This window comes from Aspergillus niger (assembly GCF_000002855.4).
Source record: "Aspergillus niger supercontig An05".
Taxonomy (NCBI): domain Eukaryota; kingdom Fungi; phylum Ascomycota; class Eurotiomycetes; order Eurotiales; family Aspergillaceae; genus Aspergillus; species Aspergillus niger.
Window position 1 is genome coordinate 165,007 of NT_166521.1, and position 16,478 is coordinate 181,484.

Genomic DNA, 16,478 nt, shown 5'->3' on the forward strand with positions numbered 1-16,478 from the left:
GATCATAACCGGTATGGACCCCAGGAGTGGCTAGTTGGTTAATCTACAGGGCTGCTTGGGAGTGTGTAGAATTGCACCCAGCTCTAGGTTAATTTATGATAAAAAGAAGAACGAGGTCTACCTTGGAATTGGATGCTCTCGTCTTCGGGAATTTCCAGGACCAGCGTGTCCCGATATGTTTCTTCTCCGCCTTTTAGAAGCGCCCCTCAGCTCCTTAATCCATGCAGAACTCTATTGAGTCTGCCTTGTGCATATCTGAGCGCACGGCATTGGCGAAGCAAGTCAAACCCTTGATTCCAATGGCCAAGTGACACCCGAAGCAAGGTGAAGGGTGCTCACCGTCTTCTGCTCCTGCGTGGGGCACCGAAAAGTCGTTCAGGTCTCCCCTTTCCCCCTCCCTCCTGGGTCGCATCATGCATACCTCACTCCCGTTTGGCTTCATACTCCGAGTCAGGGCACCATTTGTCCTGGGCACTTCTGCCGTTCCTGCTCATTTTCATCTGCCATAATCCAGGTAGACAATAATGCTTGGCTTTTCATCGTTGTAGCATGCCATTCAGGGCGCTCCTATCGGACACCGTTGTAGGGACAAATTGACTTCTAGATTTGAGTCCGTCCCGTAGGTGAAGAAGATAGGGCAGAGAGCATCCCCCTTGCCAATAATCAGGTGAATTAAGCCGAATCACAGGATTAGAAGAGGATGGGCACCAACAGACCGAAAGAATGAAGCCGAGAGGCTGCGCGCGTGTGTGTTGACAGCAAGTATGTCTCGAGTGTGTACACAAGTAAACTTCCGTGCTACCGCCTGGTTGAGTCATCCATCTAATCGGCCCTTGGGAGGGATAATTGAATGCCTTACCATCTGCTGTGGCTGGTTTTCTGATTGTCGATTTCACTTGTGGTTTCAGTTTTGTCTTTCCGGAGTTCTACGAGTCGCTAGAAGCGTCCTATCGACTCACCGGGTGTGATAGGACAAGAGACGACTACCTATTTACCGTCGCCTCTCAGGCTCTCCTCCCCCTCAGGCGGAAACATATAATGAGTTTCCCCTCAATTTACACCATCATCATCACCACTCAGATTGATTGACCTCCTTCCTTTCCGCCACGGGAGTTATTACCCCTCGAAGTATTGGGCACCGATCATTTCACAATCTGCTCACCTCTTTTAAGTCCTTTTCCGAGGAAAAACCGTTCCCAATCGGACCCGTACGCCATTGAATACTACTACTTGTAATCCACCGCCAACGGAGAGCGGTTGACGTTGGGTGTGTGTGTTTGAGCGCCTTTCCTTAATTATTCTCCAGTCCACCCATCCATGTGGCACTGAGGACGACCGGAGCTGATTGCGGGCCCCCAATAGATCGAAAAACCGACGGTACCCAGTCAGTTCCTTCAGTCTTCCAAGACTGCACCACAGCTGGTTGTAAGTGGGTTCTCATTTCTTCTTTATTTTGCGAATCTCGTTTTAGCCCGTCTTGGTTCAGCTCCAGTTTGCGGCTCCACTTTCTGCCCTTTTTGTTTTCTGGTCTGTCACCAGAAGTCAGAGGCCGAAACTGAGATATTGAAGAAACCAAAGAGGAAAAAGAAAAATAATGAAATGTGAGAAGGAAAAAAAAATAAAAAAATAAAAAAAAAAGGGAAAATCAAATAAAAAGAGAATAAAAAAATATTGAAGGGGAATTCTCACTACGTACTGTTTTCCCTTTTTGTCTTTTGCTTGTCCTTCCGATTTTCGCTTCCCTCAATTTCTATTTTACTCTTTTTAGCAGGAGTAAAAAAGAAAAAGAAGGAAAAAGAAAAAGCAGGACTGCCCAGACGAATTAGAAAGGCGATCTGTCAATTCAGGTGGCTTGTGTTAATTCATGCAAACCAGGATCCTGGTTCAGGGTTACAAGACCCAGTCCCCTCAGAAGGCGTGCACCAAAAGAAAGATTAAAAAAAAAGAAAATAAAGGAAACCCAGAGGAAAGCAAAGGCGAAACATCAGAAGAGAGGAGGAAATCAAGGCAACGAAAAAAGGGAAGAAAAGCAGTTCATCTCAACAGCCCACTGGAGACATCTGCGATTGAAAGGTGCGCAACTCAACTATTATCAGCATCGTTTCCCATCATCTGTAAGGAATTGCAGAAGCAGCAAATCGCCCATATTTCCTAGCTGCCACTACTCTTTGCGCGCTCCGGGTCTTCTATGGGCCCAATAACCCCCCTCCCTCCACCAGAAAGAAGGGAACAGAGAGGGGCAAGCAGACCTCTTCATCTGCCACACTCTTCAAGGCCTATCAGCCTCCGCTGGATCGCTCGTTTGCTTGATAGTTCACTTCCCTTGTCATTTGCGTTTCCATTAACTATTAGTTATTTTATCCTCCCTTCTCTCCTCCTCTTTCTTGCTCATACCCCCTAACTAACCTTCTCATCGTTGGTGTTCCCGCAAGATTCGACTTCCGCCTTTTACCCATCAGATCCATCCATCAATCCACTCCTGCCGACCTACCACTTACTACTCCCGGACTGACTCTGAGCAACTTAACTTTTCGCTCCTCCAAGACTGACCGGACGGGAAGTCTTGTTTGGTCAACCTGCTATTTCGAGTTTAATCCCGTTCGAGGATCCATCGACTTTCCTTCCAGACGTCCGGCCGTCTTTTAGGAACCCCTCCGAATCCCTCGACCCTTTTTTTTTTTTTTTTTTTTCCCTCTGTCTTTTCTTTTTTTCTTCTTATTAAGGAAAAAGACACCCGCCAACAAAGCTCTACTACGACGCTTCCCACCGTTCGATCGACCTGTTTTTGCACCGGGCGACCCGACAGCTTGGCTTAGCTACCTTAGCTAAGGAATACTACCTACTATCTATCTACTCCTACCATCACCGCACCCGACCTATACTACTATTATTACTACTACTTGCTTCCTTCCACTCGATCGGAAAGCGCCAGAACCAGTGCTAAAACCCGCCCGGCGGTATTATTGTTATTATTATTATCACTACTTTTCCATCTCACTACTAACTACCAACTAGTTATTCGTTCCATTTATCTTTGGGGCGATTCGAAACACTTGTGTCTAAGTACGTATACATACCACCCTCTTTTCTTTCTTTTCTTTTTTTCTTACCTACTCTGTGCCATCGATCCTTTTCTTTGGCTTTGATTTATTTGCTTTTTAGTTTTCTTACAGTGCCCATTTTCATTTACATTTACATTGTTTTTATTATTATTATTATTTTTTCTTTCCTGTTCCCACCCTCTGTCATCTGCCTCGGGCTCGTTTTTCAAATTCCTGTTATTTTGGTATCGGTATGATTTGATTCCTGGCTGTCACCCCCGATGACCCCGTTGACTTGCGTGGCGAGGTCATCTCGGGTTTCCAGGAAATTCCCTATGGTATTTGACTACTACTGGTACTAGTAGTTAGGCCGGTACCTGCTGAATGACCGCTCCTTCAGTGGGAGTAGGGTACCTACACTAAGGTGGCTACTTTCCATCTCTACCTACTGAAGTTGACTGGTGATACTACTACCTAGTTTGCCCAACTGCCGGCCAGGGTCGGTGTGTCCATCGCAGACATTGATTGATTACCTTTAGTCGCGGCGCGGATCGCTTCTTGTCCTCCACCTCCACCCCCCTCTCACTCTCACTCTCTTTCTCCCCTGTCAAGCTATACTTCCTGTCTGCTACTACTTTTACTATCTCTTAGCCCTCGCACGCTATTGCATCTGCTTTTGTCTGATGATCATCCTTTTTTAACTTATATTTTCCCATCTTATTATTGTTCTCATTACGAAACAGCGCCGTTGCCTTTCTCCAGTTATTTCGCACCTTTCCCCACCCTCACAGCTATTTTCATGCTACTACTATTCATGACTTTCTACTAGTACTCACTACTTTTGTTATTAACCGCTGTCACTCCTGTTCCGCTCCGCTTTCCCTCCCACCCCCCTCCTCCCTCCCTCCCCTGTTTGCTCCCCAACCGGGTTATTGTTTGCCTTGGTTCGCTGATCGTTTGACCGTTGTTCTTCCCAACCGCTGCTACTTAATCCATGCTAAGCTAACTATTGAAAAAAAGAAGCTACCGGCTGCTTGCGTCAGGCTCTCTCGCTGATTGATTTTCTACCCCTCCTCGCGCGTCCATTGAATCTTGAATTGCGCCTGCCTTCTATGCTCCCTGGGTTGCGCTCAACACAGTAACCAGAATATTGCGGACTCTGAAACAAAGAACCACGGATCGAATAGCACCGACATTAGCATTCGTACCATTCTGCCCATTCCCCGAATCGGAAACTTTCTGCGTTTGCACGTTCCACCCAATACTCTCCGGTCGCACAACTGAGTTTTTGATGCTTGTCTGGGACATCATGTCCTCCTGACTGTATGACTATCCCACTGAGTCGACTATCCACCGTGGATCCGCGGCAACCAGGAATTAGTGGCCATAATCGGGGCCTCTTGAACGCCGACGTCGTCCCGATCAACGACAAGCAGAAAGTCTTTCTTGCCGGTTCTGGCCCTCCGTCGCCAATGCATCGCGTACAACCTCTGGACGGATCGCATGGTCCGCCCAGTGCTCCAGCAGTCTACGAGCAGCCATGGCGCCCTCCGTACTCGTCTTCTTATGACGGACATCCCGCGGACCAGCGTCGCACATCGAATGCTCCTCAGCCTGCGCTCCCACCCCACGGATACCCGATGAACCCAAACCGTGAGCTGCCGCAGCTCCCACCAGAAGTCCCATATGGCCGACAGGGCAGTTTGCCTGGCCCCGTGCATACCCCTCCAGAAGCCCCCACTCCTCATCCCAGCTTTCGTCCTATGAATGGAACTCCCCATGAGGCCGCCCCTCATTCAGCACCCCCCGACTATCGCTCACGGATGTCTTTTACACCTCAGGAGCCTCACAGCAATGGGGACGCTCCGCTCCCCGCCCACACGTTACCCCCGACTCAGTATCCCACTCCGGTTCCGCATTTGTCGCATACTCCTACGCCGTACGATTCAGGTCTTTACGGAAACCAGGCGTACGGGATACGCCAGCAGCGAAAGGCCGCTCGGGCGCAACAGGTGAATTGTCTCCTTGCAGCGAAGTTAGCTGAGATATTGATCGGGAAACCCTGACTAACTCGTGAGCTTTTGCTGTCTTTGAAGGCCTGCGATCAGTGCCGAACGAGAAAGGCCAAGTGCGATGAAGGCCGGCCTGCTTGTAGCCATTGCAAGGAGAACAACTTGATATGTGTTTATAAAGAAGTTCCCCCTCACAAGTCCGTGGCCCGGCAATTGCCACTCTAATAGTTCGATGGACATGTGCTGACGACGTATCCAGGCAAGAAAAGGCAACACAGCTTCTTCTGGACCGTATCTCTCAGTTGGAAGACGGTCTCATCGAAAAAATCGATCGCATTAATGCACTCCAGGTCGAGCACACGAATCAACTCACTCAGCTGTATCCTCGGTTGAAAGAGGCTAAAGCGATAAGCACCAAGGAGACGACAGAGAAGCAAGCCATTCCTCGGATATCGAAAGCGGACATACCTGATATCTTACAAAAAACGGAAACCAAAGAAGAAGACATGAACGCGATCGTCGGACAGGAGCTTGAAAGAGCCGAAGGGGAAGTGATTCCACAGGGTGAAGACGGTGATCTTTCAATTCCCGTTGAGCATACCACTGCAGCCCACAAGTTGCTTTCGTGGCCGTCTATCAAGGCTCTTCTCGAACCGAGAGAGTACGATGAAGATTATGTTATGAAGCTGGAAGAGGAGCGAGGATTGATTCTCGTTTACAGCCGCGGTGAAGGACACGATACTAGTGAAAGCCCAGCAATGACATTCTCATCATCATCGTCCCGGTCCAACTGGGATCAAAGTTACAGCAATGGTGCTCCTGCTAGCGGCCAGTGGAACCCAGGCGCTGTCCAAAATGGCACTCATCTCAAACCACTCGGACCCAGTATTGATGATTTCGGGATATTCAGCACTGATGCCAAAACCGTTCGTCGTTATCATCAAAGCTACCTGAACCACATGCATAAGCTTCATCCATTTATCAACCTGACCGAATTGAGCGCAAGCATCGAATCATTCATTCAGAAATACTGCTCACCTGACGTTTCTGTTCCGGTAAACATCCTGAACAGCCATACGCCCGGCGACATTCCACGCGGTGCGAAAAGGAAGCGTTCTTGCGATACGCTACATGGTGGCGGATGCGACATCCAGTTTTCTCCTGGTGCCAAACACGAAGGCTCTAGCGGACGTCGCGTGGAGAAGTCACTGGAAAATGCTATTGTTCTCTTGGTTCTTGCACTTGGCAGTATTTGTGAAGTTCCGGGAGCCATCCCTGGTCCAGTTACTGACACGCCCGTGGACTTTCAAAAGGAGCGGATTCCTGGACCCTCTACACGCAGCATGCTATCATCGGCAGATACAGAACTAGTTATGCAGTCCCAGGGAAGTTTCTTCTCGCAGACAAGTAACCATTCATTTTCATCTGCTACCGGGGGGCAGAAGGCTGCTTCCGATCGGTCGCCATACCCGGATAATAGTCACTTAAGGAACGTGGATGTCATTCCTGGCTTGGCATATTATGCGTACGCCGCACAGATCTTGGGGAGTTTGCAAGGCGCGAACGGGCTGTACCATGTTCAAGCAGCCTTACTAGCAGGACTTTATGCGGGACAATTAGCACATCCTTTCCAGAGCCATGGATGGATCTACCAGGCGGCCAGAGCATGCCAAGTGCTTGTCCGATCGTATGTATTTTCCTATTTTACTCTTCTTTCTCTTTTTCACCCTGAACACCAGGAGTTTGCAAGAAAAATCCCGTGCTAACCAGTCTCAGGAAACGGTATGAACAAATGAATGACGGCCCGCTGAAAGACCTATATAACTTTGCGTACTGGACCTGCCTGCAGCTCGAGAGGTAAGCACGTTGCTCTCATTATGCGATCCATGAGTACTAATAAGTCATTCATATAGCGACATCCTTGCCGAACTAGATCTTCCGGCTAGTGGTATATCTCGCGCGGAAGCACGGATTGAGTTGCCAAAGGGCCGAACTCTCTCTCTACCTAACGACCCTGCTGCTCCGAACACCATGATGATGTTTTTCTACTCTGCCCAGATCCATTTGAGAAAGGTTCTGAACCGTGTTCACACCGATCTATACAAAGTCGAAAGTAAGTTGATCTTAGGCAGGCAGGAGCCCTTGGCTGTACTAACGCTTCTCTGCAGAACAGAATGAGAACAGGTGGTCTGCTAACGTACAGGAGATTCTGAGCATGAACCTTGAACTGTGGAGAAGCAGCTTACCTGACATAATGAGATGGAAGGACACGGACCCTCCACATGAGGATATTAATGTGGCTCGGATGCGAGCTAAGTACTACGGTGCACGATACATTATCCATCGTCCACTCCTTTACTGGGCTCTGCATCATTCACATCCCACCGAAAACGGTCGATCGGCATCAGTGGATTCCCCTACAGGATCGGCGATGTCGGGAGCCAAGTCGCAGCAGGTTTCGCCCTCAATGGCGCACAGCCAACGTGCTATCAATATGGCACGATTGTCTAGTGATGTTGGCCCTATGGGTCGATCGGCACCGACGCCAACCCCCGCTCCGACAGGATCGCGACCAGCACTCGCATATCGCGACCTCAATCCGAAGTTACGAAGAGCGTGCAAAGTATGCATAGACTCCGCCATATTGAGTACCGAGGCCTTTGATGGCATCACAGGCCGGCCGGTAGTAACTAATATCTTCGGCACAGCTCATGCGTAAGTGGAGCCCAAAAGGGAGTGTGAAGCCGGATAGTGGACGTCGCTGACCTTGCTGATGCTGTGCTAGTCAATTCGGTAACATGCTGGTATTGTCGGCCACGTATATGTCAAGTCTCTCAGAGCTGGTTGATCGGAACGACCTCGATCGGTTATTTAAGCGAACCATACGCTTTCTCCTCCAAAGCCGCGAGATATCGCCAACCCTACGAGCCGATGCAAAGATTCTCAGCGAGATATACGAGAAGATCTTTGGGGAGCCAGCTGATATCGTGGCTCCGTTATAATACTGACAGCAGGGGCTCAAAATTTTCGCGTTGCCTCAGGGCCATCGAGGCGTAGAGATGGCCCCATGCACCTGATTTTGCTTTTTTGCCTTTTTTTTTTCTTTCTTTTTCTTTTTTCTTTGTTTCTTCACATGAACTTGCGGATCAATACACTTAGCGGGAAAGGAATGTTCCTTGCATCTTTCTCCATAGGATACTAGACCACATCTCCCCGATTGGCATTGTGATACAGCATGTTATATACGGGGAGAGCTGCATGGTGGCTGGCTGGCTCGGTTTCCCCTCGTTGATAATTGGTGATTTCTCGCAGCGTCTGTGATATGCATCTTTGTTCTTTGTCCCATGCATGTGAAAGGGAGAGGCGGCTATCTGAGATTAACATTACCGTCATAGTTCTGGCAATTTTCTGCCATTGATATTTTTGGGATTGGATTGTTGTGGGATCAAATTTTGCTTTTTTTTTTTTTTTATGGAGTTTCTAGTGGCGTCGACTTGCATCCTGCTGTTCGCAGACAGGAAACGGATTGGGAGGGATGTCTGATTGCATTTCAGCGGATCAAGGATTCACCCCGCGTACAGTACACTCGAGGATTCCAATTACGGCCGTACAGTGCATGACTATCTATTTGTTTTTTCTGATAGAAGTTTTACCTCCTTTCTTTTCTGTCCCTCAGTTCCCCCATGAGGGAACCGGGCCGATGTGGGCGTGGAATCGCGTTGGAGACAGAGGATATTTTGAAGACAGGATGATCAGTCAGACTAGGTACCACTGTGACCGATGTAGAGTTTAGTGGCAGATGCTCATTGCACCAAGCAAACGGGCATGGCTTGTTGTCGAGGCCATGAGTGGTGCTCGGCCAGAGCATCCAAATGCGCTGGCATCCCGATTGGGAAATGTTTGATTCGCCCAGATCATCTCGGCTGCTAACGTGAATAGCTCATATGCACCGTGGGCTCCTTTTCGGTCTCTGGCATGGCATGCAGATAATCAATCGCCCGGCCAGTTGTCAGTTTTTGTACACACACCCCATAGTGGGCTCAGCTAATGCTGCATGTCACTCACTCATTGGAAGGGGTGGGTGAGCGGGCCATCCTCGGGTGTTCCTTTAAGATGCGTGACCATCCCGAGCATGCAGTACCCAAAAGGTGAAAACTAGAATTCAGCTGACAACTTCCCTTTGCCAGTAGATACTGAATTGGTGTTGCTTGAGGTGTCTCGGGGTCTGTTGTTGAGGTGGTCGAGTCGCAGCTTACTTAGTAGCACTGAATCCACCTTGCCGATGAGCTAGCTAGCTACCTTCTAGTATCTACTGTGTCTAAATGATCGCTAGACGCGCCCTTCCTCAAGCATAAGTTGCACGCAGGGGGATATGGAGGGAGTGGATGTACTTTGTAATCGATAAGTGGGTGTTTACATGTCTTCCTGACGAGTATTCTTTATTTTATGAGACGTGGTCAATATTGGCGTAGTCATGTTGTTCATTGTTTCAGTCGAAGGAGTGTCTGCACGGCTGAGATTAGAGAGGTATGTCGTGCATGCAGATGTTGGATGTATGTAGTTAAGTAAAGTTCCTGCTGCTAGATAAACTAATTTGTATTAATCGGGATTTCGCATAGGAGGTTAATTTTTCTTGTTCGGTAAGCGTATCTTTATTTCCTTGAATAGGTTGTGAACAGGTTGTATGCATGAAGGATGTGCTTTGAAGTGTTAAAAGCGTAGTAGTTACATGTTTGGAAGTTACTAAGTAAGTACTAGACTTGGGTACGTAGAGGAAGTCAGCTCAGCTCTGAATGGGACGATATATGACGTATCAGCTAATGAAGGAGCTTAAGTGGCAGCAGTCACTGAAGTGGTTGCCAATCGGGCGATTTGGGGAAGGAAACTACTTACTTAGTTAGTACTTAGTTGAGACTAGGAGGATCCCAGTAAAAGAAAGTAAGTCATGAAAGGTCAGGAATGAATGAATGAATCGTGGTCCAGCCAGCCTCTTCGATGGGCCCCGGCACGTGCCCGGGACTCCCCGGCCACCTCCCCAGCCTCACCGCGAGTTTTGTTCATTTCCTTCCGATTCCCTCGCATTTCGCTGGTTCCCTCGCAGGAAATGGAAGGATTGAGAGAAGGGCTTGAGTGTGCCATGACCTCAGACTAACTTCTTGTACTGTAAGTGCATTCTCACCATCTCCATCTCCATCTTTCCCCTTCAGATCCGATGAATGCTGCCATCACCACCCGCCCGCATCTGATCGATCGCAAAACATACCCCACATTCCTTGTTGTTTAGCACGTCAGAGATTCGCAAGTCTAGAAAAGATTCCTATCATCATCATCTTATCATCTCATGCATTTTATATCATCCTTCTTTGGGTTACATTTTTTTCATGGTCTCATACTTACTACTCTGTAACTAACTACCTTTTGGATGATGAGATTATTAACCCAGCCCGAAACTAGTTACTTACTCACGGACTCCCTCGCTCGTTGCTCATCCACCGTGCCCCATCCTGGCCCATCACGCTAAAGCTGTTAGTGGCTGATTGTCTGGAGCAACCGAGCGCTTGCCAGCCCGCCTCTTTTTCTTCTGTTGCTTTTGTGCTGAAAGGCTGACCGTGGTTCTCTGGCTTTTGGTCTCCGCTCCAGCTTGGGGGACCCTCCGACTTCCCGAGAAAAAAAGAACCACGGTTCACTTGTTTACTTTCCTCCCGCCCGTCGCAAAAACAATCGCCGCCGATCTATACCCGCCCGCCTCTTTCTTTCTCATCTTCAATTCATCACCTCTTTCCCTTCCACTCCCATCTTCACCTCGCTCATACGGTCTCTCCTTTCTCCATCTAACGACCCCGTTACGATTGTTACGATTTCTTTTATTCATCTTTAATTCTTTTACCCTCCTTTCCCTTTCAATCCACTCCTGCTTGGTTCGATTGCTCAATTAGGCGACCGCGTCTACCCTCTATTCCACATGGTTGCCTGAGTCGCTAGAGCTTTGATCGCTCTCTGCCCACCATGTTCAAAGCCCTTTTGGGCGGGGGTCGCTCGTCCTCGGATGTCCGCAGCTCCTCGAGCTCCAAGAGTAGCAGCCGCCGCAGAACCGACTCGAAATCTTCGACGGTAAGCCGCAAGTCCTCACGGGGTGACGACCGTGATCGTGGCTTGGGTGATCTGTCCAACTACCGATCCTCCAGCAGCCGGAATAAGCGCTATGCTCCAAGTGTGGCAGGCGACTCGGTAGCCTCGAGCTATGCGACAGCAGACCAGGGCACCCCCATCGAATCCGATCGGGTGGTGGTCGAACGCGCGCCCCGGCGTCAAGACTCAAACGACACCACCGACCGTCGCGATCGATACCGAGACAATGGAGACGGAGAAGGGAAAAGCTCCCACAGGCGCGAACGAGCCCGGTCGCCGAGTCGTGAGCGTGAGCGTGATGGCGATCGGCGGGAACGACAACGTACTCAGTCAGGCGATCTGTATGCATCCCCAGTAATTCCGGGCATGCCTCCTTCCCCTGGCGATTTCGCCACCGCGAGCCCTCATACGTACCCTCCAGTTACTGAGGCAATGCCAACCACTTCAATGCCCAGTCCGCCGCATGCAACCGCATTCTACGACCCTCATGTAACACAGCAGTTTCCTGGCCAGTTCCCGACATACGTTGCTGAGCCTTACCTACCGCCAAACCCTGCAGGAGAAGCAGCTGATTATTACGGTGATCAGGGACAGTCTGTCCAAGACCAGCCCGGGGTTCGACCTAAACCTCCGTTGGTTGCCGCCAGCGACCAAGCGCATCTCATGACAGCATCGCCTACCGCAAACCCACCGCCAGAGCCAAGTAGCATGGGCCAGGTCGGCGCTGCTGCGGCCTACTTTATGGATGACGCTGAGTTGGGAATGGAACAGCCCGAAGCAACACCATCTGCCTCTGCCCCGAAACCACCAAAATTGTCAAGACCGCCAAGGCCCTCGGTACAGACGGCTGGAATCTCTAGCCCACCTGCCGTTACCACTGCAACGACGATGTCAGGAGCTGAGGTTATGGATCCCCCAGGGCACACTATCTCGGAATCCCCTGCAACCTACATGCCACCTACCACATCCAGCCCTCCAAAGCCTCCTCATTCCCATGGAGGGGGTGTTGCAGTTGGCGCCGCCGCCGCCGGTGCAGCAGCCGGTTATATGATGAGCCAACATCATCAGTCCTCCGCAAGCGTTGAGCATTCTTCCCAGTACAATATGCAAAACTACGAGGATGTACTCCCGGCCTACCCAGAAACCCCGTCATTTCCCCCTCCGCAGAACATGTCACCCTTTGCTGCAGGACCTGCGGCAGCGGCGGCGGCGGCGGCGGCGGCGGCGGCGGCGGGGTATGCGGCAAGTCCGCTACACCCAGATCATGCTGCAGTATACCACGGTGCTCCTTTCCAATCCGGAGGTTTGGCTTTTCAACAACGTCAACAAGGCCCCTTGGACAAATTCATCAATTTCTGGAAGGACCCAGAAGGCGTCGGCATGTTCGAGGATTACACGGAATCTATCGGGGTTTGCAAATATTGCTTTGAGCCCGGCACGACATCTCAAGACGCACCTCGCAGGCATAACCATAAGCCTCGCCGTCGCTCTGCTGATCGGTACAGTAATGGATCGCGTGTTGATAAGGCAAGCCGCTACTCGTCGTCGGAGGACGAAGGGAGGCGTCGCAAAAGGTCGTCGAGAAACTCATGGTTGCCCGGGCTGCTTGGTGGATATGCGGTTAAATCCATCTTCAGTAGTAAGGAGTTCGACGAGTCTTATAGCATTCGAACGGGTGAGGTGGCGAGCTCTCGGCATTCGATTCACGAAAGTGAAGGCGCTTCCACAGCTGGTCGACGAAGCCAGACCTCTCGCGGTGTTTACAGACGGTCCCATCGAAGCCGATCGCGGGAACATACCGATCACAGCTCCTATCATTCGGACTCAAAACTCAGCAGATATGAAGGATCTCGACTACGTTCTCGGTCTCGCTCCCGTTCTTCATCTAGAAGTCAGCGACAGGCTGCCCTGAGGAATGCGGCCCTGGGTGTGGCAGTTGGAACAGCGGCCGTGTCAGAATACGAATCCCGCCACAGAAGCAGGAGCCGCAGTGCATCTTCGAGGGGAAGGAAGCCCAGAAAGGCATCTTCTTCTGATGAATCTTTCGTGGATATTTCGAGGCCCGCCCGAAAGACTGTGGGTAGTGGCTTCAGTTCGTTCTTCACTGCATCATCCGAGAACCGCCGCAAGCGCCGGACCAAGAGGCGCAAGAGCATCTTCTCGTTCAGCAATAATAATTCTTCTTCATCATCACTCGATGCGGATCTGGCGTTTGGGTCTGCATATGCGAAGCGCCAGTCAGGTAAGTCCAACAGGCGAAGCAAGAAGAAAACGGATACAGATATGGATGCTGCCTTACTGGGTCTAGGCGCAGCCGCCACAGCACTGGCCGCCTCATCTCATCGAGGACATCGGCGCACTGGGGAGATCCTTGTCGCCAAGGAGTCTCGATCCGGTCGGTCTGATTATGAGTCATCTGCTGCTAATGATGAAGGCTGGGAAGATCTTGACTCAGGTGACCAGTCCTCGTCAAGTGTCACCTCCGGCCTTGCGTTCGGCGAAAGTGGTCATTTCCCCAGCACTGACTCTCACTCGTCTGATTCCGGAACATCGAGATGGCCTTGGAATTGGGGAAGCAAGAAGATTAAGAAGAAGCAGAAGAAGAGAAGGTCTCGCTCCTCGGAGAACCGCTTCCCCGCAGAAGCTGCGGTCGCAGCTGGTCTCGGTACGGCCGCCTTAGCATCTGCATACCACCGGGACTCCAAGGTGTCCAGTCACGATGCTGCAAGTAGTACTGGAAGCCTTCAACATGTGGCTCCTATTCCCACCAGTGACCCTTCGCGTTTCGACGCCATGAAGGTGTCATCTCAACCTCCTTCCCAGCCGACATTGGTCCGACCAGGGCCCATTCCCCTGCAGCAGCCACAGCCAGTGACACCGGTCTCGCAGGCGGTATACACTTCTCAAGGCGAATCCATCCCCTCCTATAGCGTACCTGATATACACCCTACTCCTGCAAGCGCTTTCATGCCTTACGAAACCCCATCGAGAAGCGACAGGTGGAACCAGAGGACCGCAGACTATGCTGAACGAAGTGATATCTCTTCAAGAATCAGTCGGGCACACCGGCGTAGTGACTCCTCTCCGGTCTTTCACGCAGAGCCGCTTGAGAGAACGTCCACGTCAAGCTTTAGACGTCGCTCGACATTGAAAGACCAGGCCTCGGTACAGTTTGACTTGACTGAGGAGCAGGCTAACAAGGAGCGACGTGCAAATCGCCTCGAGAGTCTGAAACGCGAGGGCGATGCCGGTGAAGGAGTGCGACTCGTTGATAGAGAGCAAGAAATGGCGCTTCGGGATGCTGAGCGTCGAGCGAGCCAGCAGAGAGAACGTGAATATGAAAAGTCAAGAACCGAGGAAGAAAGTTCACGAAGCGAGAAAGATTCCTCGTCATTGATAGGTGCTGCTGCTGTAGGAGCGATAGGTGGTGTTGCTTTTGGCACGATGCGTTCAAGAAGTTCGAACGATGATTCCTCCGAGACCGCGAGCCAACGTCGGCACGAGGAGCGTCGTGAAAAGCGTCGAGCAGAGAGGCGCCGCGTTTCCGATTCAGAGTCTATTGCATCAAGTCTGCCAATGTCGGAAAGTGGAAGAACCGTGACAGATGTGCCTTCGCAGATGGACCGCCTGCCAGAGGATGTGAGGCCCCGGCAATCCCGCCCACTTCCTCGCACAAAGCCCGTTTACGAGGACTATGCTCAATTCTTCGCCCCTGAAGAGCTACGCTACAGTCCTGATACCTACACACGCCGAGAGCCCACCTCGATGCCAACCATTATCGAAGTAGAGCCTGCCAACGAATCTGCTGTTGTAACAGAGGAACCACACCCTGATTACAATGGCTTGCCGTGGCCTGTACCCGGACTAACGCTTACTGAGCCAACACCCCCCCATAGCCAGGTTGGCTCCGCCAGGGCGACGCCAATCATATTGATCCCTGGACGGCACGAAGAGGAGAACAGTTTTGAACGGCAAACAACCGGCTCACGAGTATCATGGGGCAAGCATGAGACGCATGAGTACGAAGTGCCCTCGACATCTTCCGAGCATGAATCTATCGACCAGGAGACTAGAGTTCTCGAGCACATTGAAGAGGTTGAGCCTATTACCGCAGACACTGCACGGGAGATGCCGCCAAGCTCCTCTACCCAATCTGCAACTAAGGAGGCCCCAAGCATGGTGGGAGCAGATATCGAGTTCGCGGCTGCACTTGCTGCTGCAACTGCAGCTGCAGGCTTTGACCCTTCGCTTGTAACGGATGATCCCACCTTCCATACCAGGCGCTCTCCTCCTACCTCGGAGCCGAAGGTGCAGTTTGTGTCACCCTGGGAAGAAGCGCCCGTGCCACGGTCCGTGCCTCATGGATTTGTGGAAGGCGAAGTCGAGACGCCAGACGATGACGAGAACATCCAGATGGCACCAGAGTACCGCATCGAGGATGGTCCCCTCTTTTCAGAGCCTAGACCTCGTACTGGTGAAGAGCTTGCTAATGAGCCCCGGCAATCTATTGCGCAAGAAGTTATCGAGCACCTCAGCCGCAGGAAAGAGCGTAATGCTAGCGACAGCCCTGCTAATCAGCCAAACCTGGAGCCCGCCAGCAAGGGCGTTTCTGAGATTCCCGTGGAGGTCCTTTCTATGCCCGGTGGTTTCGAGCCAGAAGAGTCAATGGAGAAGCAGGGGAAAACGAGCGATTCGACCTCCACGCAAGAGCGCGATTCTCCTTACTTCGTGTCAGGGCCTGGAACCAAGGAGGATGGCCCTTCGCCATTGCGAGACACTCCAGAGCAGAGCAGCGGTGACATCGAGCCAAACGACGATGACTTTGATCCAATCACAGTCGGGGCTGATGGAGGTGAAGGGAAGAAGAAGCGACGGAAGAGGCGTTCCAAGCGCAGTAGTAGCGACAACTATGAAGACGCAGTTTCCATCACCTCTTCGCCCGCCAGGCTGGAAGAAAAGACGAAGGAGACAAAGCCCGGCGGTTTCTTGAGCAATCTTTTTGGGTCAAGAGTTTCAGCACCGGTAGAAGACAAAGAGACATCCTTTGCTGATAAACATGCCTCTCGTGAAGTCCAATCGGAGATCGGGTCTGGACGTAGAGAGAAATCATCGCGGCATCGCAGCTCCAGTCGAGGAGACGGGCTGGATGGCGAGTCTCGCAAGCAGGATGACGCGGAGAACATTAACGTTGAACATTATAAGTCTAGCAGGCAACGAAGGGAAGAGAGACGTCGACAAAGATACGAAGACATGATGGAATCTGGTAAATCGTCGGAGTTTGAGAAGGTATAGTGCT

General features: G+C 51.1%; 4 protein-coding genes across 4 annotated transcripts; 3 read left to right on the plus strand and 1 right to left on the minus strand.

Annotated features, from left to right (window-relative positions):
- Nucleotides 1-4,366: 4,366 nt before the first annotated feature.
- On the plus strand, nucleotides 4,367-5,107 carry An05g00600 (uncharacterized protein; the record flags this gene model as incomplete). The annotated part of the gene is made up of 1 exon (XM_059747858.1): nucleotides 4,367-5,107. One exon carries the CDS (start codon nucleotides 4,367-4,369, stop codon nucleotides 5,105-5,107), a length of 741 nt encoding a protein of 246 aa, XP_059600745.1.
- Nucleotides 5,108-5,559: 452 nt separating this feature from the next.
- On the plus strand, nucleotides 5,560-8,055 carry An05g00610 (uncharacterized protein; the record flags this gene model as incomplete). Its single annotated transcript, XM_059747859.1, has 5 exons — nucleotides 5,560-6,740; nucleotides 6,830-6,910; nucleotides 6,967-7,166; nucleotides 7,222-7,768; nucleotides 7,839-8,055. 5 exons carry the CDS (start codon nucleotides 5,560-5,562, stop codon nucleotides 8,053-8,055), a joined length of 2,226 nt encoding a protein of 741 aa, XP_059600746.1.
- A 2,055-nt stretch (nucleotides 8,056-10,110) lies between these two features.
- An05g00620 (hypothetical protein) lies at nucleotides 10,111-10,925 on the minus strand (the record flags this gene model as incomplete). Its single annotated transcript, XM_059747860.1, has 4 exons — nucleotides 10,111-10,272; nucleotides 10,317-10,357; nucleotides 10,524-10,704; nucleotides 10,749-10,925. 4 exons carry the CDS (start codon nucleotides 10,923-10,925, stop codon nucleotides 10,111-10,113), a joined length of 561 nt encoding a protein of 186 aa, XP_059600747.1.
- A 134-nt stretch (nucleotides 10,926-11,059) lies between these two features.
- Nucleotides 11,060-16,474, plus strand: An05g00625 (uncharacterized protein; the record flags this gene model as incomplete). Its single annotated transcript, XM_059747861.1, has 1 exon — nucleotides 11,060-16,474. The coding sequence occupies one exon, from the start codon at nucleotides 11,060-11,062 to the stop codon at nucleotides 16,472-16,474; it is 5,415 nt and encodes a 1,804-aa protein (XP_059600748.1).
- Between the last annotated feature and the right edge of the window lie 4 nt (nucleotides 16,475-16,478).